Genomic DNA, 23,646 nt, shown 5'->3' with positions numbered 1-23,646 from the left:
TCCGATACTGAAAACTGGAAATGAAGGGCAACTTGAGTTCATTGACCAGTAGCCCACTGAGTGTCACCACCTTCAGGAGATGGGGAACTGTACCTGAGGGAGAGTCAGCACCTTCAGGAGAGGAAAACAGCAATTAATTGAGAATGATATTATTTTTAAATTTCCAAATGTTCCATCAGCAATTTTAGGGAATATTCATTTGGATATACAAACTAATGAAAAACAAACTCCTCTTTTTGCAGTTTTGACGTTGAGAATGGACCATCTCCGGGTCGGAGTCCAATGGACTCGCAGGCGAGTCCAGGACTGGTGCTACATCCAACATTCCCTCAGAGCCAGCGTCGGGAGTCATTTCTTTATCGGTCTGACAGCGATTACGATATGTCACCCAAAACAATGTCCCGAAATTCCTCCGTGACAAGTGAAGTGTGAGTACGGCTTTATTATTTGTTTTTTAATTGTCTGTAGATATCTTTTATACAAGAGAGCTTCATGGCAGTGTACACTCCCTGTCTATAGAATCTTATTTCCTGGTTATATATCTCAGACTACTTTTAATGTCAACATTTCCCATTATATATGCATATGTCCATATTCAGACTGGGATTTATTCATATAAATGTGTCACATTTTAATTATACCTTCCTTTCAAGTTTTATGTGCCTAACCCCTTTAGAGATACTTTGAAGCTCCAGTGAATTCAACATCTCTTCCCAAATTCCAGTAGCCTTTTATACGGAATGAGAAACAAGAATATCAAATGAAAAAGAGCTTCTGTGCATGAACACTGAAATCCTCCTGCTGCAGTCTCTTCACATCACACAATGTTAGTGCAGTGGTTAGGTGGGCAAATTGAATCTTGTCAGTCATTGCAACAGGAATGGAATATAAGGTGAGGATGTTGTGCTGCAGTGGTACAAGGACCATATCTGGAGGACTGTCTTTACTTTTGGTCAGTTACAGTAATGCTTTAGAAGCAGTTCACAGAAGGTTCACTCACTCATTTCTGGGATAAAAGGACTTATCTTATGAAGAAAGGTTCAAAAGGTTAGGTTTCTACTAATTGGAGTTTTGAAGACTGAGAGATGTTCTCTTTGAAACAAACAAGACCTTGAGGGGGCCCCTGGACTGGGAGAGCCAGGTTTAAGTCCCACCTCTCCCAGAGGTGTATAATAACATCTCCGAACAGCTTCATTAGAACCATACGGTGGATACCTGGATGATGTTCATCTTATGTAGAGACTAAAACAAAGGGGAGATAATCAAAGTCTAAGAGATCTTCTTTCAGGACAAAGCAGAAAACAACTACTTACCTCCTTACTATTGAGGGATCATCCCTGCAGCAATAACTGGCCCAGTAGCTACGAGCATTAGGCGTGATTAATAGTTGCATATCACAGAAACGGATCAGACCCACTAGTAACAGCAAGTGAGATCTGCTAATATAACTGTGATATAAAAGGCCTTGTGTCCCTCACCAATTAGATCAGTAATTATGGGAAAGTATCATTGTTTAATGATAGTTTCTTCTGACTTAGGGTTGCAAATTTTCAAAACATTTTCAACAAGGTGAATCATTTGCCTAGATTTAATGCACTTATACTTTCTGGCCTTAAAGTGACAGGCTTTAATTATAGTTTCACCTGAGTATTCACTTAATAATTTGAGATAAAAGTCTTTGTACCGCTGCTTGAGCTGTATGCTGGTAAAGGAGCTTACTCGACCATTTCACCCATTTCTCAACACAGCACGACTGAATCCACAAGTTATTGAATCCATCTGTTACTCAGTCATTCAATATTTAACACACCCTTTACCAAACCCAATGGTTAATTAACCTTTCTCTTATCAAATATACCCTTTGTCTATCCCATTGGTGTTAAACACATCCATTATCGAAAATAGCAGTTATCCAAACTGTCAGTTATTGAAACGTTGGATATAGAACCTACTCCCTACCTTTTTATTCCAGCCATTTCATTAGAATGAGGATTGGACTAAGTTATTATCGCATTGTTTCTTGAGGGATTTTGCTGTGCACAGATTGGCTGTCACATGATACAAGTGACTAAATTTCACAAGTATTTCATTGGTTCGAGAACATATTTGGAAAATCCTGAGTTGGTGAAAGGTACGATGAGAAATGTCATTCTTCACAAAAGGCAGGTTTCCCATTCCATTCGGCTGGCTGGGACAATCCACTCTTATAATACTCTTTCTCTTTAATAAGACCACCTTCTGACATGTGGTCTCCACTACTATACTCTGATCCCTAAGCATGTACATCCTATGTAGGTTTTTAATTTTGGGTTATATGGAGATTTTACTCATTGGCTACAGGATCTTTCTTATTTCTGAGACATAGTGATCACATTTGCTCAGTCTTCTGCAGCCCAGGACTATGTAAATATTGACTGAAACCTTTAAACCGCTGACACTGATGGGGACCTCCACTCATCCGCAATATATCTGCCTTTGTACGTGACATCTGGCAGTTTTCAGACCACTGAGCATCATGCATTGAGCACAGACGGGGAAAACAAGGCACTAGTACCTATCACTTTGTAACTTCCAGGAATAATCTGATTGATTTCTCCATCATGTGATAATTTAGGAAAAGCCTGACAGGTTGTTTACATTGTGTAAAACGTGAGGTCTGCAGATGCTGGAGATCAGAGCTGAAATCGTGTTGCTGGTTAAAGCACAGCAGGTCAGGCAGCATCCAAGGAACAGGAAATTCGACGTTTTGGGCCAGAGCCCTCCTGATGAAGGGCTTATGCCCGAAACGTCGAATTTCCTGTTCCTTGGATGCTGCCTGACCTGCTGTGCTTTAACCAGCAACACATTTTCAGCTGCTTACATTGTGTCCTGGCCAGATGTACCTCAGGTACTCAACACAAAATTAACAGGTAATCTGAGCGAGAGCACCGCAGATGCAGGAACTGCAGGAAGCAGGGCAGATACAGGTGATACAGAGAGAGAGAGAGACAGGGAACAGGAACACAGGAGGTGCAGGAACTATAAGAAACCATAGGTACACAGAGACAGGGAACAGGAACACAGCAGATACAGGAGCTACAGCAAACAGGGTAAATACAGGTGATGCAGAAAGAGACAGGGAACAGGAACACAGTAGATACAGAAAATACAGGAAACAGGATACATCCATGAGATACAGACAGGCAGAGAACAGGAACACAACAGACAGGAGCTACAGGATGAAAGTGAGGACTGCAGATGTTGGTGATCAGAGTCTAGATTAGAGTGTTGCTGGAAAAACACAGCAGGTCAGGCAGCATCCGAGGAGCAGGAAAATCGACGTTTCGGGCAAAAGCCCTTCATCATCAGAAATGAGATAACAAGAATCCAGAGAAAGTATATTCCTGTTAGGGTGAAAGGGAAGGCTGGTAGGTATAGGGAATGCTGGATGACTAAAGAAATTGAGGGTTTGGTTAATAAAAAGAAGGAAGCATATGTCAGGTATAGACAGGATAGATCGAGTGAATCCTTAGAAGAGTATAAAGGAAGTAGGAGTGTACCTAAGAGGGAAATCTGGAGGGCAAAAAGGGGACATGAGATAGCTTTGGCAAATAGAATCAAGGAGAATCCAAAGGGGTTTTACAAATACATTAAGGACAAAAGGGTAACTAGGGAGGGAATAGGGCCCCTCAAAGATCAGCAAGGCGGCCTTTGTGTGGAGCCACAGAAAATGGGGGAGATACTAAATGAATATTTTGCATCAGTATTTACTGTGGAGAAGAATATGGAAGATATAGACTGTAGGGAAATAGATGGTGACATCTTACAAAATGTCCAGATTACAGAGGAGGAAGTGCTGGATATCTTGAAACGGTTAAAGGTGGATAAATCCCCAGGACCTGATCAGGTGTACCCGAGAACTCTGTGGGAAGCTAGAGAAGTGATTGCTGGGCCTCTTGCTGAGATATTTGTATCATCGATAGTCACAGGTGAGGTGCTGGAAGACTGGAGGTTGGCAAACGTGGTGCTACTGTTTAAGGAGGGTGGTAAGGACAAGCCAGGGAACTATACACCAGTGAGCCTGACCTCTGTGGTGGGCAAGTTGTTGGAGGGAATCCTGAGGGACAGGATGTACATGTATTTGGAAAGGAAAGGACTGATTAGGGATAGTCAACATGGCTTTGTGCATGGGAAATCATGTCTCACAAACTTGATTGAGTTTTTTGAAGAAGTAACAAAGAAGATTGATGAGGGCAGACAGTAGATGTGATCTATATGGACTTCAGTAAGGCGTTCGACAAAGTTCCCAATGGGAGACTGATTAGCAAGGTTAGATCTCATGGAATACAGGGAGAACTAGCCATTTGGATACAGAACTGGCTCAAAGGTAGAAGACAGAGGGTGGTGATGGAGAGTTGTTTTACAGACTGGAGGCCTGTGACCAGTGGAGTGCCACAAGGATCGGTGCTGGGCCCTCTACTTTTTGTCATTTACATAAATGATTTGGATGCGAGCATAAGAGGTACAGTTAGTAAGTTTGCAGATGACACCAAAATTGGAGGTGTAGTGGACAGCGAAGAGGGTTACCTCAGATTACAATAGGATCTGGACCAGATGGGCCAATGGGCTGAGAAGTGGCAGATGGAGTTTAATTCAGATAAATGTGAGGTGCTGCATTTTGGGAAAGCAAATCTTAGCAGGACTTATACACTTAATGGTAAGGACCTAGGGAGTGTTGCTGAACAAAGAGACCTTGGAGTACAGGTTCATAGCTCCTTGAAAGTGGAGTCGCAGGTAGATAGGGTAGTGAAGAAGGCGTTTGGTATGCTTTCCTTTATTGGTCAGAGTATTGATTACAGGAGTTGGGAGGTCATGTTGCGGCTGAACAGGACATTGGTTAGGCCGCTGTTGGAATATTATGTGCAATTCTGGTCTCCTTCCGATCGGAAAGATGTTGTGAAACTTGAAAGGGTTCAGAAAAGATTTACAAGGATGTTGCCAGGTTAGGGTATCTGAGCTACAGGGAGAGGCTGAACAGGCTGGGGCTGTTTTCCCTGGAGCGTCGGAGGCTGAGGGGTGACCTTATAGAGGTTTACAAAATTATGAGGGGCATGGATAGAGTAAATAGGCAAAGTCTTTTCCCTGGGGTTGGGGAGTCCAGAACTAGAGGGCATAGGTTTATGGTGAGAGGGGAAAGATATAAAAGAGACCTAAGGGGAACTTTTTCACGCAGAGGGTGGTACGTGTATGGAATGAGCTGCCAGAGGAAGTGGTGGAGGCTGGTACAATTGCAACATTTAAGAGGCATTTGGATGGGTATATGAATAGGAAGGGTTTGGAGGGATATGGGCCGGGTGCTGGCAGGTGGGACTAGATTGGGTTGGGATATCTGGTTGGCATGGACGGGTTGGACCGAAGGGTCTGTTTCCATGCTGTACATCTCTATGACTCTATCAAGACTGATGTGCATTTGACTTGCAGTCCAAAATATGAGTCACAAATTATCAACAGAATAGGAGTTGGACAGAGTTATAAAGCTACAGGAGCTACAGGAATCAGACAGATACAGAGGGACAGGGCAGGAGACCACAACAGATACAGGAGCCACAGAAAACAGGGCAGATACAGGTGATACATAGAGACTGGGAAGATGAACACAGCAGATATAGGAGCTACATGGAATAAACAGATACAGGAGATACAGAGAGACACAGAGCAGGAATTCTGCAGGTACAAGAAGTGCAGAAGTACAGATAAAGATTTAAATCAGATTCTCCCCTCCCTCCTTCACTGTTCTAGTGAGTAGAGACTGTCGACATGAGTATGTCTCCATAGCTAAAGCCTCTCTACTTTGGTGTCACCTGAGTAAATCGCTGTATTGCTGACTGTCTCTGTCTGTATCTCTTCCTTCATCTTGTCTCTATCCCTTACTGCCTCATTCAGTTCTCTGATGCCCTCTTAGTTTACCTTACTCTATTTCTCTCCCTCTGCCAATACCAGCTTGCATTTGTGTAGCACCTTTAACAAAGTAGAACATCCTAAGTTGTTGCAGACAAATGTCCTCAAATTTTACCTCGCTCTCTCTTTCTAACTCAGTCCAATGTCCATTCTGTTGATAAATTGTGACTCATATTTTAGTCTGCAAGTCAAATGCACATACCATGCTTCTCAACTCTGTGACTTGACTTTTAAAAATAACTACCCAGACATCAGATTTTCAGTTTCTATGGGCGGGCTAGATCTGATGTTGGGACAGGAGGAAGGTATTGTGAGCAGGTGTCCTGGCTTGAGGCTTTGGCACTGTGTCTGAAAAGATTTTAAAGACCATAAAATGTCTCCCATTTTTCCAATTACGTAGACCCTAGGGCTTACGATGGAATATAGTAGCAAACAGTGTTTGTTTTAACAAGGAGACATACTGTTCAAAGATTTAAGGAGCAGAACATTTAACTGCTTTGACAGTTTGATAGGTCCCATTCATAGCTGCTTTTCACAGGCCTTCGTGTGAGTTTTATCAGTTAATTCTGACAGGTTTGTCGATAGTTCCTTGACATTTAATAAGTTTCTGCCTTTTTAAACAAACAATGAAGTATACTTTAAAAATCCAAAAGGCACCATATCCGCCCCCCCCCCAGAAGGTGTCTGGGACCATATTTGAAGGGTATCCCAGTTTCCAAAGAAAAGGACAAAGTTTTGACCTGCTTTTTCTGGTCTTACTCTGCTAATGTAAATGAACAGCTGTCTCTGTGATACAGGCCTGTGTGAATCATGATTCAACACACAAATGAAAATGGAAATGTCATTCACTAGTGTCAGCACAGCTTCATGAAGGGCAAGTCATGCTCAGCAAACTTGCTGCAGTTCTTTGAGGATGTAACGAACAAAATGGATAATGGGGATCTGGTGGATGCGGTATATTTAGATTTCCAGGAAGCATTTGACATAAAAGACTGATCCAGAAGGTTAGGTCCCAAAAGTTAAAGATAGACTATTGGTTTGAATACAGGACTGGCTGACTGACAGAAAGCAGAGAATCGGGATAATTGGGTGCTCTGGGTGGCAAACTAACAAGTGGGTGCCATATGGTTCATTTTTTTTTAGATTAGACTTACAGTGTGGAAACAGGCCCTTCGGCCCAACAAGTCCACACCGACCCGCCGAAGCGCAACCCACCCATACCCCTACATTTACCCCTTACCTAACACTACGGGCAATTTAGCATGGCCAATTCACCTGACCCGCACATCTTTGTGACTGTGGGAGGAAACCGGAGCACCCGGAGGAAACCCACGCAGACACGGGGAGAACGTGCAAACTCCACACAGTCAGTCGCCTGATTCGGGAATTGAACCCGGGTCTACAGGCGCTGTGAGGCAGCAGTGCTAACCACTGTGCCACCGTGCCGCCCACATTTCTCAGATCACATCTATTTACAATCTGTAAAATGATCCCCAAGAAGACACCAAGTGTAACATCACAAAATTCACAGATGATACTAAAATAGGTGGGAAAATGTGGGCTATGATTAGGAGATAAAGAGTTTACAGATGGATATTGATAAGCTAAGAGAATAGGCCCGAATCTGACAGATGGAGTTTGATGTTTACCAGTGTTAGTTGTCTATTTTAGCTGGAAAAATAAAAGGGCAAATTATTATTTAAATGGGAATCAGATTCAAAGTACATCAGTGCAGAGGGATCTTGGTGTCTTTGTGCATGAATCGCAGAAAGTGGGTTTGCAGATGCAGCATATAATAAGAAAGGCAAATGGAATCTTGGCATTTATTGCAAAAAGACTGGATTACGAAAGTAAAAAAGTGTTGTTACAATTATATAGGGCGTTGGTGAAACCACACCTGGAGTACTGTGTCCAGATTTGACCTCCTTACTTGAGGAAGGATGTGATAGCACTGGAGGCAGTTCAGAGGAGGGTCACCAGGTTGATGCCAGGGATGAAAGGGCTGGTGTACAAGGGGCTGGTGTACAAAGGGCTGGTGTACAAAGGGCTAGTGTACAAGGGGCTGGTGTACAAAGGGGCTGGTGAAGAAAGGGCTGGTGTACAAGGGGCTGGTGTACAAGGGGCTAGTGTAGAAAGGGGCTGGTGTACAAAGGGCTGGTGTACAAAGGGGCTGGTGTACAAGGGGCTGATGTAGAAAGGGGCTGGTGTACATGGGGCTGGTGTACAAAGGGGCTGGTGTACAAGGGGCTGATGTAGAAAGGGGCTGGTGTACAAGGGGCTGATGTAGAAAGGGGCTGGTGTACAAGGGGCTGGTGTACAAGGGGCTGGTGTAGAAAGGGGCTGGTGTAGAAAGGGCTGGTGTACAAGGGGCTGGTGTACAAGGGGCTGGTGTAGAAAGGGGCTGGTGTAGAAAGGGCTGGTGTACAAAGGGCTAGTGTACAAGGGGCTGGTGTACAAGGGGCTGGTGTACAAGGGGCTGGTGTAGAAAGGGGCTGGTGTACAAGGGGCTGGTGTACAAGGGGCTGGTGTAGAAAGGGGCTGGTGTACATGGGGCTGGTGTAGAAAGGGGCTGGTGTACAAGGGGCTGGTGTACAAGGGGCTGGTGTAGAAAGGGGCTGGTGTACAAGGGGCTGGTGTACAAAGGGCTGGTGTACAAGGGGCTGGTGTACAAGGGGCTGGTGTAGAAAGGGCTGGTGTAGAAAGGGGCTGGTGTACAAAGGGGCTGGTGTACAAGGGGCTGGTGTACAAGGGGCTGGTGTACAAGGGGCTGGTGTACAAGGGGCTGGTGTAGAAAGGGGCTGGTGTACAAAGGGCTGGTGTACAAGGGGCTGGTGTACAAGGGGCTGGTGTAGAAAGGGCTGGTGTACAAGGGGCTGGTGTACAAGGGGCTGGTGTAGAAAGGGGCTGGTGTACAAGGGGCTGGTGTACAAGGGGCTGGTGTAGAAAGGGCTGGTGTACAAGGGGCTGGTGTACAAGGGGCTGGTGTACAAGGGGCTGGTGTACAAGGGGCTGGTGTAGAAAGGGGCTGGTGTACAAGGGGCTGGTGTACAAGGGGCTGGTGTACAAGGGGCTGGTGTAGAAAGGGGCTGGTGTACAAAGGGCTGGTGTACAAGGGGCTGGTGTACATGGGGCTGGTGTACAAGGGGCTGGTGTACAAGGGGCTGGTGTAGAAAGGGGCTGGTGTAGAAAGGGGCTGGTGTACAAGGGGCTGGTGTACAAGGGGCTGGTGTACAAGGGGCTGGTGTACAAGGGGCTGGTGTACAAGGGGCTGGTGTAGAAAGGGGCTGGTGTAGAAAGGGGCTGGTGTACAAGGGGCTGGTGTACAAGGGGCTGGTGTACAAGGGGCTGGTGGACGAAGGGGCTGGTGTACAAGGGGCTGGTGTACAAGGGGCTGGTGGACGAAGGGGCTGGTGTACAAGGGGCTGATATGAATATGGGACTTATATATTATAAGTCCAATTTTTGACCAGTTTTATCAAGAAACCCAGGTAGGTATATCTGTCTTCTGTTGGGATGTTTTAGTTTTTAATCCACCTGTTGACCCACGTTCTGAACTCATGTGTTTTTCTTTCAGACATACTGAGGACCTCATTGTCACTCCTTTTGCTCAGGTGAGTTAAACTACCCACCTTCTCACAATCTGTCTGTCGTTCTCTCTGTTTCTTACTGTGTTGCCACAATGTTCTTAAGAAAATCACAAATGAAATTAGAATCTCTTGTAATTCCTAATGACAGAACACAAAGTAGCCGTACAATTAATCCTGCTGCCCTATTCTATAGCACATTTCCTTTTCAAGTAGTTTTCCAATTCCCTTTTCAAAGTTACTATTAAATCTGCTATATGATCGTGTTTGACAGTGTATTCCACATCACTGATTGCTGTCTAACAAATTCTTCTCATTTCCTCTGATTCCCTTGCCAACCTTTAATCTGTGTGCTCAGGTTAACAATCCTCTAGAAATACCATCAACTTATTTACTTTCCCCAAACTGTGTATAAGTTTGGAAGCTTCATTTAACTCTTTCCTCAACCACCTCTGCTCTATCTGCGCAATCCCTTCCTCTCCATGGTTCTGAAATCTCTCTCTCCAGCACCATTCTAAAGAATCTCCTAAGGACATGACATCATTTATAAAGTGCAGTGCTCAAAATTGGACACTATCTTCCAATGGCGGTCTAACCAGTGTTTTACATACACTTAGCACAACTTATTGTTTTTATAATCAGTGCTTCTGTGTATAAACCCAAGAAAGCTGCATGCTTTTTAACAGTTTTCCCAACTTGTCCTAGTACTTTCAAAAATGCACATATGTAGCTATATCTGTCTGTTGTTGCATCTGTTTAAGGTTTCACCAAAAAAAAATTGACTCTCCTTATTCTTCCTTCCAAAATACACACTGTCACACTTCGGAATGTAAATTTCAATGGCCACGTGTAGTTTACTTCACAGCCATGGAAACACAGGAAACAGGAGCAGGAGGAGGCCATTCGGCCTTTTGAGTCTGCTCTGCTGTTTAATATAATCATGGCTGATCATCCAACTCGGTCCCCTGTTCCCACTTTCTCCCCACATACGCTTTGATCCCTTTAATTCTAAGAACTATATCCACGTCCTTCTTGAAAACATTCAATATGTGGCAGAACGTTCCACAGGCCTTCCACTCTCTGGGTGAAGCATTTTCTTCTCCTCTCAATCCTAAATACCCCATATCCGTAGACTGTGGCCCTTGGTTCTGGACTCAAACTCCCTGTGTGTTTTTTAGGTATCTGTGATATCCCCCTCATGTTTCTAAACTCCTGTGAATATAATCCTAACCAATCCATCTCTCTTCATACATCAATCCTGTCGTCCCAGGAAGAAGTCTAGGAGACCCTTGTTGCATTCCCTCTTCAGTCAGGATCTCTTTCCTCAGATAAGGAGAGCAAAGCTGTACCAAGGTTCTGCACATGGGTCCCTGACTTCCTGAGGTTTCATTGTTCACTGCATTTATGAGCGTTGAGTAATCTGAAAACTCTACACCCAAGTCCAGCTCACTAATAAAAATCAAAAAGAGCAGTGTCTCTAATATTGGCCGCTAGGGAACATAACTGTATATGTCTGAAATCATGTGTTCAATATTACTCCCTGCTTTCTGTCCCTTAGCCAAATGTGCGTCCATGACATCATTTCCTCTTTAATCCCATTGGCTTCAATTTGGGTTTATGCCAGAAACGTCAATTCTCTTGCTCCTCAGATGCTGCCTGACTTGCTGTGCTTTTCAACTTCAATGTTGCTGACTAGTCTATTACTCAATACACTGTCAAACACTTCTGATAGTCTGTGTATAAACTGACCAGCTGTTATTTATTAATGTATATTCCTCAAAGCAAACATAAATTTTGTCCAATTTCTGGTCACTAGTCAGTTATTGACCACTGCCTTTAAGTTGACTGGCCTGAAGTTGCCAGTTCTATTCCATCTCCCTTTTCTTCAACAACATGCAACATTTGCAATCCAGTAATTCTCTGGTATCACTTAAATTTCCAAGAAGGAATGAAAGATTATTGCTTGAACCATGCCCTCCGCAGTAACCGAGGATGTGTCTATTTGTGTTGGGTGACTTTTCTGTTTTGAAATACCCTCCTATTTTTATTGAATCAAATTTCTTCACCCCTTTCCAGCTCCTGTTCTGTGATATTGCAGGGACAGATGCAAAGTATTCATCCAGACCTCAATCATTCTCTCTGCCTCCAGAGGTCTTTAACGAGACTTGTGTTTGGGAAAGAGTTTAAAGTTTGTTATTGTTCTCTGCTAATCCTGTCTCATATATTCTTCTTCGCCTCCATCTTTCCTTTTCCAGTTCTCTGAAATTCAATCATTCAGGGTTTATAATTCTTCATCCCTCTATATATCATTAAACCCCTCTTCCTGTTGCATGTTTAATCTCTATGTCTCGTCTCCTCCTTTTTGATTCACTTCCTTTTCCCTTCCCGAATCTATTTAATTTGTATCTAAATTATTTCCTATTTGAAATCCTTTTATTGCTGATTTATTGCTCTACCTTATAATCTTTGATTACAGCACACCTGAACTAGGTACCTTTTAAATGAAATTATCCCTCCTTCAGATCAATATCTTCATCTTTTAATGTTCTTTGTTCGTTTCCACATCTACCCTATACTACCTTATACTATCATAGTGCCAGTGGATTGTTACAGCCAAAGACTGTTTACCCGTTGAGTACGGTCTAGCTCACCAAATGAGCAGATCACTTTGTACACTCTCCCACTTTCTCCCTGTTACATATTTTTCCTTTTCAGACAGCTATCCAATCTCTTCTTGAATATCTTCATTGAACCTGCCTCGACCACTCTCAGACAGCGCAGTCCAGAGACTAACTACTCAAAAGAACCTGACTCCACCAGTCTCACTGACAGTACAGTCCAGACCCTAACTACACGAGTGACTCTGTCGCTGCCTTCCTCTTCGGTAGTACATTCCAAACTAAGGATTCCAAGGATATGTGCCCCATGGGAAGGACAGGCAGATGGCAGAGGGGAAAGAGTTGCCTTGTTAGTAAGACATTAATAGCAAGGAGTAATTTAGGGTCAGAAGGCATAGAAACTGTGTAGAGAAAGTGAGGACTGCAGATGCTGGAGATCAGAGTCGAGAGTGTGGTGCTGGCGAAGCACAGCAGGTCAGGCAGCATCCAAGGAGCAGGACAATCGACGTTTCGGGCAAGAGCTCTTCATCAGGAATGAGGCTGGGAGCCGAGGGGGTGGAGTGATAAGTGGGAGGGAGTGGGGCTGGGGGGAAGTAGCTGAGAGTGCAATAGGTAGATTGGGGTCATAGAAACTGTGTAGGTAGGGTTGAGGAACTGCAAAGAAAAACGTATCCTGTTGGAAGTTATGTACAGGCTTCCTAGCAATAGTCAGGTTGTGGAGCAGAAACGATAGTAACCATGGGAAAACTTCAATATGCAGGTGGAATGGGAAAATCAGGTTGGCAGCAGATCTGAACCAAAGATATTTGTGGAATGTCTATGAGGTTTGTTTTGGAGCAGCTTGTCGTAGAGCCCACTAGGGAACAGGCAATTCTGGATTCAGTGATGTGTAATGAGGCAGATTTGATTAGGGAGCTTTAAGTGAAGGAACCCCTAATGGAGCACTGACCATAACATGGTAGAACTCACACCACGGTGTCAGAAGGAGAAGCCAGTATTACGATTGAGTAAAGATAACGACAGAGATATAAGGGAGGAGCTGGTCAAAGTTGATTGGAAAAGGGGCCTAGCAAGGAAGGTAATGGAGCAGCAATGGTTGGAATTTCTGGGGTAATTTGGGAGGCACAAAAGACATTCATCCCAGGGAAGAGGAATCACACCCGGGGGTGGATGAGGTCACTGTGATTGACAAGGGAAGTCAGGGACAACATAAAAACAAAAGTAAAATCACACATTGTGGTGAAGGTGTGTGGGAAGATAGAGGATTGGGAAGCCTTTAAAACCAGCAGAGGGTAATTAAAAAAAGCAATAAGAGGAGAGGAGGGAAAAATGAGATATGAGGATAAGCTAACTCATAACATAAAGGGTTACAAGAGTTTTTTTAGAGGGTCTGAGTGAGGCAAGAGCAGACATTGGACCACTGGGAAATGAGGCTGGGCAATGAGGAAATGGTGGAGGAGCTGAATCGATACTTTAGAACAAAGAACAAAGAAAATTTACAGCCCAGGAACAGAATCCTTCAGCCCTCCACACCTGAACCGATCCAAGTGTACTGTCTAAACCTGTCAGTCAATTCCTGGGCTTCTGTATCCCTCTGCTCCCCACCTACTCATGCATCTGTCCAAACGCATCTTAAATGAATCTACCATGCCTGCCTCTACCACCTCTGCTGGCAACGCGTTCCAGACACCCCCCACCCTCTGTGTGAAGTACTTGCCGCGTGTATCCCCCTTAAACTTTCCACCTCTTGTTATTGAATCCTTCACCCTGGGAAAAAGCTTGTCACTATCCCCCTGTCTATACCCTTCATGATTTTGTAAACCTCAATCAGGTCCCCCCTCAATCTCCTTTATTCTATTGAAAATAAACCTAACCTACTCAACCTTTCTTCATAGCTAGCACCTTCCATATCAGGCAACATCCTCGTAAACCTTCTCTGCACCCTCTCCAAAGCGTCCACATCCTTTTGGTAATGTGGCGACCAGAACTGTACACAGTATTCTAAATGTGGCTGAACCAATGTCTTGTACAATGTTAACATGACTTGCCAGCTCTTATACTCAATACCCCGTCCAATGAAGGTAAGCATACCATGTACCTCCTTGCCCACTCTATCCACCTGTGCAGCAACCTTCAGGGTACAATGGACCTGCACTCCCAGATCTCTCTGCCCAGCAACTTTTCCCAAGGCTCTTCCGTTCTTTGTATAATTCACTCTAGAATTATTCTTGCCTAAATGCATCACCTCACATTTGTCTGGATTGGACTCTATCTGCCACTTTTCCGCCCAACTCTCCAGTTTATCTATATCCTCCTGTATCAGTCTTCACAGTGGAAGACACCTGTAGCATAGTCGGGAGGCAGAGGTGAGTGTAGTGGCCATCACGAAGGAGAAGGTGCTGGGGAAGTTCAAGGGAATAAAGGATGAAGAGCTTATACTCGAAACATTGACTCTCCTGCTCCTCGGATGCTGCCTGACCTGCTGTGCTTTTCCAGCACCACACCCTTTGACTCTGATCTCCAGCATCTACAGTCCACACTTTCTCCCTGCATAAGATGGCGACGGTTTTCTCAATGGGGAAACTTTTCGGAAATCTGAGGCAAAGGAGTTAGGAGTCCTAGTTCAGGATTTTTAAAGATTATTACCTCAGTTGCCAGTAAGGAAGACAAATACGTTTACATTCATTTCAAGAGTACTGGAAGGCAAGGTGTGCTGCTGAGGCTGTATAAGGCTCTGGTCAGACCACATTTGGAATACAATGAGCAGTTTTGGCCCCAGTATCTAAGGGAGGATGTGCTGGCCTTGGAGGGGGTCCAGAGCATGTTCACAAGAATGATCCCGAGAATGAAGGGGTTAAAGAGCCGTTGAGGACTCTGAGTCTGTCCTGAGTGGAAGTTAGAAAGCTGAGGAGGTATCTCATTCAAACTTTTACAGAATACTGAGAAGCCTGGATAGAGTACATATGGTTAAGATGTTTCCACAACTAACAGAAACTAGGACCCAAGGGCACAGCCTCAGAGTGTGGGAAGGACCTTTTAGAACTTAGATGAGGATGAATTCTTTCAACCAAAGGATGGTGACTGTGTGGAACTCATAGCTGCAGAGCGATGTGGAGGTCAAGACATGACTGTACTTAACACAGAGATAGATAGGTTTTTGATTGGAAAGGGGATCAAAGGTTTTGGGGGGAGGGAGTGAAGGCAGCAGAATGAAGTTGAGAAACATAGCAGCCAGGATTGAATGGCAGAGTACACGTGGTGGGTTGAGTGGTTTAATTCTGCTCCTATACCCTCTGGGTCTAACCATTCGAGTGAACCTGCCTCCATCAGAGTGTGTCAGGTATCCCAAACTGTAACCACTCACTCTGGGAAAAGGTTTTCCTTCATATTATTCCTGTCCTTTTGCCAGTCACTTTAAATCTGTGATGAAAGCAAAATATTGCAGAGGCTGGAGATCAAAAATAAAAACAGAAATTGCTGGAGCAACTCATCAAATCTGACAGCGTGTGTGGAGAGAGTCCGGTATGACATTTCTTCAGGATATCCTAATGCAATATTCTAATATTTTATACAAGGGTAATATAACTTAATTGCTTTTACCCATGCTCTGAATCCGCCTGCTGTTTTAATATACCCCTCCACTCTTGTACACTTTCCAAACTGTACTACCTGGTGTATATTGTATCTCTACATTCTTCCTACGAGGTAAATCGCTTCATACTTCTCTGCATTAAATTTAATATGCTAATTGTCCATTCACCCCATCGGCGAGTTTGTGACTTTGTGAAGTTCTGCATTAACCTTCTTACAGCTCAGAATGCTTCCAAATTGCATACCATCCACAAAATAGAAATTCTGCATCAATTTTAAAAGTCCTCAAAATGAATTTCAGGAGTTACTAACCTGTTTGCCTTTTGCTTTTCTTTGTCCAGTCTATATTAGGGTAACTGAAGTTTCCAATTGTCATTCTTGTATATATGATTTGTAATTGGAAAATACCCCAATGGTTTAAAAAAGGGTGTTGTGCTGAACATGGAGTGAAAACACATTATTGGGAAAATGCAGAAGCAGCTTTACTCTGTATCTAACATGGTTCTGTGCCTGTCCTGGGAGTATTTGGTGGGGACAGTGAAGAGGCAGCCTTTACTCTGTATGTACCCAGCACTGTCTGTGACATATGTCTATTACTTTATCTCTTTCTGTCTTCCCCTCAGATCCTGGCGAGTTTGCGTAGTGTGAGGAACAACTTCACTGTTCTGGCTAATACCCAAGGACCCCCAAATAAGTGAGTACCAGATATCTTAAGGCAACCACAGCCCAGGGTATAGACAAGTCCTCTAAGCCATCAATGATTCTGTGATTCACTGAGGGGAATTCATGAGAATATCACAGCACCCAATCACAAGTGTAGTTCAAAGTTACAGGTTTCATTGATTCAATAATGTACAAGTGGCCATTCAGCCCGGTTAGACCATACTTGTACTCCAAACGAATTCCTCAAGTTCTGTTAAGCTCTTTCACACTCCTCTCAAATTTCCTATTCAGATCTCCCCCCAGGTGTTTACCACCCCCCCCCCTCCCCGCGCCCCCCCGATTAATGCTATCGTTAACCACTTCTTGTTGCACCAAGTTCCACACTCTCATCATCCTCATGTTGGTCCTTTTAGTATTGGCTACAGTTCACAAGTGTTTCTTTGGTTATAAAGCATTTTGGAACATCCCATGTTGCAAAAAGAGTTATCCAAGTAAAAGTGTTTTTTTCTCTTTCTTTAAAATAATTCCTCTTGAATTTTTAATTCCACCTGTTAATGATTACTGCCCAGAGTCAACCACACTGCTCTGCATCTAGAGTCAAGTGTAGGCCAACCAGGTTCAAAGCCCCACCACAGGAGATGGTGAGATTTGAATTTCATGGAAATCTGACATTAAGAATCTATTGATCCACTGTTGATTGTCGAAGAAACCCCATCTGGTTCACTAATGTCCTTCATAGAGGAAACTGGCATCCTTACCTGGTCTGGGTTACATGTGAGCTGAAAATGTGTTGCTGGAAAAGCGCAGCAGGTCAGGCAGCATCCAAGGAACAGGAGAATCGACATATCGGGCATAAGCCCTTCTTCAGGGCTTATGCCCGAAACGTTGATTCTCCTGCTCCTTGGATGCTGCCTGACCTGCTGCGCTTTTCCAGCAACACATTTTCAGCTCTGATCGCCAGCATCTGCAGACCTCCCTTTCTCCTGGGTTACATGTGAGTCCAGACCCACAGTAATGTGGTTGACTCTGAATTGCTCTCTGGGTAATTAGCGATGGGTAACAAGTGTTAGCCTAGTTAGTGATACCCTCATCCTGCGAATGAATGAAAAAATATTAATATCTATGTACTGTTGTTCTCACAAGCGGAAATAGTTTCTCCGCATTCATTCTACTGAGCAGTCATAATTTTACAGATTCCTATCAGTTTTTCCCTTGGGCTCCTTTCTACCAGATTAGCCTCTGCTGGTTCAGGAAAATGTCAGCTGTTACTGATTAACCCGGGTTAGCAACTGGAAAATGAACTTAGTGACTCCTGGTCCCCTTGTACCAAACACACGCTTATTTCAAATCTTCACAGGATTATCTCAATGTCCTGATATAATCTTGATGGAACATTGGCAGGAACCCCAGAGAAACAATAGAAATGCCTGATACTGGGAAGATGAGCTGAGCTCCTCCTTGTGAATTCCCAGTCTACCCCTGATGGAGAATTCTGATCGATCCCTGAGAGAAACCCAGTAGATCATCTGAGGGGGAATTCGGGGGAATTTTCAGACAATTCTGTTCGGGTGAGGTTATGGGGTAGTTGTTTTGAGTAATCTGCTTAAATGCAAGAGAAATCCTGAAGGTATAACTTTGCGCAGTAATCCCATTGGGGGTTGTGGTATTACAGCTTTCTGCATCCTGGAAAGGCTAGTATCAGCCTGCAGTGAGTATGAAATATAGTGCAGACTCTCTAAGTCCTGCATTTTCCCAGAGTAAAAAACAGCAGATAATTCTCGCCCCTATTCCCAGTGCCTCCAATTTCTGGTGGTGCAGGATAGGGATGTGCATCCCAAATTGCAAGGGTCAGGATGTCCTACTCTCCAGCAGTTACTAGAGTCAGGCCAGCTTGCCCATGGCTCATGGTTCACCGAACCCCAGCTGTGAACTAGTCTGCATCCGCAATCTCTTTGGAAAGGAAATTGAAAAAAAAACTTAAACCATGCTCCTTCCATGCTAGGAATAACTTACTATGATCTTGCAAGGATGTCAATCTAGCAAAGTCATTAAAACAGAATCTCCTGTCGAAAAGTGCAGTGCTGGAAAAGCACAGCAGGTCAGGCAGCATCTGAGGAGCAGGAGAGTCAACGTTTCGGGCAGGAGCCCTTCATCAGGAGTGTGCGCCTTCCTGTACTTCGATTAGTCTGGGCTTACAGCCAAGCTTCATTGCCTTTGCATTTCTGTGATCTCTTTTGTCAATGTCCCAATGTTTATTTGGATAAGATTAAGAAGTACGGAGTGCCTGATATTTCCGTTATCAATCATTTAATAGTTTGTCTGATACTTTCATAGGGTTATAGGAACAGCAGCTTTTTAAAAAATATATATATGCCAACAGATTCTTTTTTGTTTTCACAATGTCTACACTTGTGATTGTGGGGGCACAGTGCCCCCACCCCTGACCACCATCACCACGACTACACAAGGAAAACCTCCTCACTCAAACTACCCACCTCAGTAACCAGATTCTGTCCGAGAGTTACTGCAGAGCCAGCACAGGGAAGTACATTCGGAGGATAATTGAAGGTCCCATGGATACACTATGGAGCACTCAATCACTTGGTATCTCATAAAGTACAACAATAGTGCAATCCCAAAATCAAATCAAACAGTGGAAATTCTACACATCATAATTTATTGTGTATGTACCTCATTGTACACTTGCTTGTTTCCTGTCTGTGTGTACTTTTCTGGGTGCTGTCTGCAAGCTGTGTGTGTGTATTTCCTGTCTACTGTATCCTGTCTGGGTGTTGTCTGTACATATCCTGTCTGTGTCTATCCTGTCTTTGTCTATCCTGTCTGTGTCTATCCTGTCTTTGTCTATCCTGTCTGTACATATCCTGTCTGTGTCTATCCTGTCTGTGTCTATCCTGTCTGTGTCTATCCTGTCTGTGTCTATCTGTGTGTATCCTATCTGGATGAATATTATCACAAGCCACATGACACCTGGGTACAGTCTACCAGGTTTATTTGAAACCACAAGCTTTCAGAGCACTGCTCCTTTATCTGACAAAAGAGCAGCATTCCAAAAGCTTGTGATTTCAAATAAACCTGGTGTCATGTGACTTCTGAGCTTGTCCACCCCAGTCCAACACCGGCAGTTCCACTTCATGTGTGAATATTGCCCGTCATAATCCTTTCCATGCACTGTCTGCTATCTGCATCCTTTCAGAGCATGTCTGGTTGCTGTCCATCTTGTGTGCCTGCTGTCTGCACAATCCTACAAGCAGCTATCACACCCCCCTGCCTTTACAAGCACTTACTTGTTTTTCTGATTTTCTCCACAGGAGGTCACCAGCAGGACCACAGCCTGCACTGTGCACCCTGTCAGGTAATTAAACCTCTGCTACCCAGCAAAGAAATGAAAGAGCTCCTTGTTAACTGGAGCTGCTGTGACATGGCAGCAGGCACTTACAGTCATTGCAGCTGGAGCAGGTTAGGAGTCCATAGCGTCTGGTTCAAAACCTCTGCAGAGGAGGTCCACAACATGTAGGTGATGCAGTTCCTGAATCACAGCAAGTTTACAGTACAGAAAGGCTGCCTAGTCCACCAGCCTGTGCTGGCTGAGAAACAAGTCCCCAGCCTCATCCCACTTGGTGGCATTTCGTCCATAGGTCTGCAGTTACAGTAGGAGATGGTGAGGTCTGCAGATGCTGGAAAAGCACAGCAGGTCAGGCAGCATCCGAGGAACAGGTTGAGATGCATTTCCAATCACCTTTTAAACGAAGTGAGAACTTCTGCCTCCATGACCCTTTCAGACCCCTTGCGCCTTTTGGGGGAAAATAGTTTTTTTCCTCCTTCAGTCAGCCTACTAATTAATTTAAATCTGTGGGTCACAGTCTGGTCTTTCTGTGAAGATAAATGGCCTTTCCCATCCACTCTATCCAATTCTTAAACTGTTGTACATCTCAATCAAATCTCGCAAGGTTTGTGAAGGTTTGTAGCTCAGGTTGAGGTTTAGGGTGTAGGTTTGCTCGCTGAGCTGTAGGTTTGATACCCAGACGTTTCATTACCTGGCTAGGTAACATCATCAGTAGGGACCTCCAAGTGAAGCGAAGCTGTTGTCTCCTGCTTTCTATTTATATCTTTCTCCTGGATGGGGTTCCTGGGGTTTGTGGTGATGTCATTTCCTGTTTGTTTTCTGAGGGGTTGATAGATGGCATCTAGATCTATGTGTTTGTTTATGGCGTTGTGGTTGGAGTGCCAGGCCTCTAGGAATTCTCTGGCATGTCTTTGCTTAGCCTGTCCCAGGATAGATGTGTTGTCCCAGTCGAAATGGTGTTTTTTTTCATCCGTGTGTAGGGCTATGAGGGAGAGGGGGGTCGTGTCTTTTTGTGGCTAGCTGGTGTTCGTGTATCCTGGTGGCTAACTTTCTTCCTGTTTGTCCTATGTAGTGTTTGTGGCAGTCCTTGCATGGAATTTTGTAGATGACGTTGGTTTTGTCCATGGGTTGTACTGGGTCTTTTAAGTTTGTTAGTTTTTGTTTGAGAGTGTTGGTGGGTTTGTGTGCTACTAGGATTCCGAGGGGTCTTAGTAATCTGGCTGTCATTTCTGAAACTTCTTTGATGTACGGTAAGGTGGTTAGGGTTTCTGGCTGTGGTTGGTCTGCTTGTTGTGGTTTGTTCTTGAGGAATCTGTACACTGTATTTTTTGAGTATCCGTTCTTCTTGAATACGTTGTATAGGTGGTTCTCCTCTGTTTTCCGAAGTTCGTTTGTGCTGCAGTGTGTGGTGGCTCGTTGGAATAGTGTTCTGATACAGCTTCATTTGTGTGTGTTGGGATGGTTGCTGGTGTAGTTGAGTATTTGGCCAGTGTTTGTCGGTTTTCTGTATACACAGGTTTGTAACTCTCCCTTGTCATTTCTTTCTACTGTGATGTCACTCACATTTCTGTACAACCATCCCAAATGACAGCCAGACGACTGAGACCCCTCGGAATCCTAGTAGCACACAAACCCACCAACACTCTCAAACTAAAACTAACAAACTTAAAAGACCCGGTATAACTCATGGACAAAACCAACGTCATCTACAAAATTCCATGCAAGGACTGCCACAAACACTACGTAGGACAAACAGGAAGAAAGTTAGCCACCAGGATACACGAACACCAGCTAGCCACAAAAAGACACGACCCCCCTCTCCCTCATAGCCCTACACACGGATGAAAAAAAACACCATTTCGACTGGGACAACACATCTATCCTGGGACAGACTAAGCAAAGACATCCCAGAGAATTCCTAGAGGCCTGGCACTCCAACCACAATGCCATAAACAAACATATAGATCTAGATGTCATCCATCAACCCCTCAGAAAACAAACAGGAAATGACATCACCACAAACCCCAGGAACCCCATCCAGGAGAAAGATATAAATAGAAAGCAGGAGACAACAGCTTCGCTTCACTTGGAGGTCCCCACTGATGATGTTACCGAGCCAGGTAATGAAACGTCTGGATACCAAACCTACAGCTCAGCGAGCAAACCTACACCCCCTCAATCAAATCTCCCATCACCCTCCTCTGGTCTAAGGAGAACAACTCCAGCCAATCCAATCTTCCTTCACAGTGTCATTTGTCCTGTCCTTGTAAATCCCATCCCAACTCTATCTACAAAAGTTACATCCTTTCTGTTACAGAGGACCAGAATTTCACACAACCTTCCATGATTTCACAGGACAGATATAGCACAGGGTTAGGTGAAAGTGAAATATCTCCTTCACTGTCCCTATCAAACACCCCTAGGACAGGGACTGCCCGGGGTTAGATACAGAGTAAAGCTGCCTCTCCATCATCTGCATCAAACACTCCCAAGACAGGCACAATGCCATGTTAGATATAGGGTAAAGCTCCGTTTACTTTTTAAAACTGAAAATAAAGCTACCTGTACACTGTCGCCAGCAAACACTCCCTGACAGGTTCAGCTCAGGATTAGATACAGAGTAAAGTTTCCTTTGCACTGTCCCCATCAACCACTTCTAAGACAGATAAAGCACTGGAAGAGATTATAATAAGCTGTGTTTACTTCCTGTAACTCTGTAAGAGGAAACTGTGTTGGCTCCTGCCACAGAGAATTATTGGGTTCAGTGACTTTCTGATTTATGACTAAAGCCTGAGCAGTCGGTGTGCTGGGCCTTTGGGAATGTGGAAAAGGGGCTGCTCTGCTCAGCTCTGACAATGAAATATTTCCAAAGTGGCAAGTAACACTGTCCCTGCACAAGTCCCAGGTAATGACTGCCTCCACCAGAACAGAATCTAACCAGCGACCCTCGATATTCAATTGCATTACCATCACTGAATCATCCACTATCAGCAACCTAGGGATTAACTTGAGGGCATAGGTTTAGGGTGAGAGGGGAAAGATATAAAAGAGACCTAAGGGGCAACTTTTTCCCACAGAGGGTGGTACGTGTATGGAATGAGCTGCCAGAGGAAGTGGTGGAGGCTGGTACAATTACAACATTTAAGAGACATTTGGATGGGTATATGAATAGGAAGGGTTTGGAGGGATATGGGCCGGGTGCTGGCAGGTGGGACTAGATTGGGTTGGGCTATCTGGTCGGCATGGACGGGTTGGACCGAAGGGTCTGTTTCCATGCTGTACATCTCTATGACTCTATGATTGTATGATTACCGTTGACCAGAACTGAACTGGATGAGCCACATAAAAACTGTGCCTATGAGAACAGATTAGAGGATCAGAATAACTCACCTCCTGACTCCCCAGAGCCTGTGCGTCTGTTCCAAGGCCCAAGTCAGGAGTGTGGTGCAATACTCCCCACTTGCCTGAATGGAGGCAACTCCACCAACACTCAAGAGGCTTAATACCTTCAAGGACAAAGCAAGCCGCTTGATTGGCACCACATCCACACACGCCCTCCCTCCACTACAGGCACTGAGTAGCAGCAGTGTATACTAGCTACATGGTGCAGAGCAGAAATTTACCAAAGATGCTTCAAAGCACCTTCGAAACCTACAACCACTTCCATATGGAAGGACGAGGGCAGCAGGTTTATAGGAACACCACTATCTACAAGTTCCTCTCCAAGCTACTCACCATCCTGAAATGGAAAATATGGCCATTCCTTCACTGTCACTGGATCAAAATCCTGGAATTCCCTCTCTCAGGGAATTACAGCACATGGACTCCAGCAGTTCAAGAAGGTGGCTCACCTTCACCTTCTCAAGGGCATTAAAGATGGGCGATAACT

The 23,646-nt window shown here is 44.4% G+C and overlaps 1 protein-coding gene across 1 annotated transcript in view; it reads left to right on the top strand.

Moving 5' to 3' along the window:
* The first annotated feature begins 246 nt into the window (after positions 1–246).
* Positions 247–23,646, top strand: part of LOC132814811 (cAMP-specific 3',5'-cyclic phosphodiesterase 4B-like) — a 125,112-nt gene continuing 101,712 nt past the window's right edge. Inside the window, exons 1-4 of the mRNA XM_060823597.1 lie at positions 247–428; positions 9,512–9,548; positions 16,354–16,424; positions 19,723–19,766. Coding sequence (XP_060679580.1) covers positions 283–428; positions 9,512–9,548; positions 16,354–16,424; positions 19,723–19,766 — 298 coding nt within the window. The 5' untranslated portion in view covers positions 247–282. The remainder of the gene's footprint in view (positions 429–9,511; positions 9,549–16,353; positions 16,425–19,722; positions 19,767–23,646) is intronic.

Source organism: Hemiscyllium ocellatum, unplaced genomic scaffold (assembly GCF_020745735.1).
Source record: "Hemiscyllium ocellatum isolate sHemOce1 unplaced genomic scaffold, sHemOce1.pat.X.cur. scaffold_939_pat_ctg1, whole genome shotgun sequence".
NCBI classification, from domain to species: Eukaryota; Metazoa; Chordata; class Chondrichthyes; order Orectolobiformes; family Hemiscylliidae; genus Hemiscyllium; species Hemiscyllium ocellatum.
Note: the sequence above shows the minus strand (reverse complement) of the source record. Positions and strands in the feature narration are given on the sequence as shown.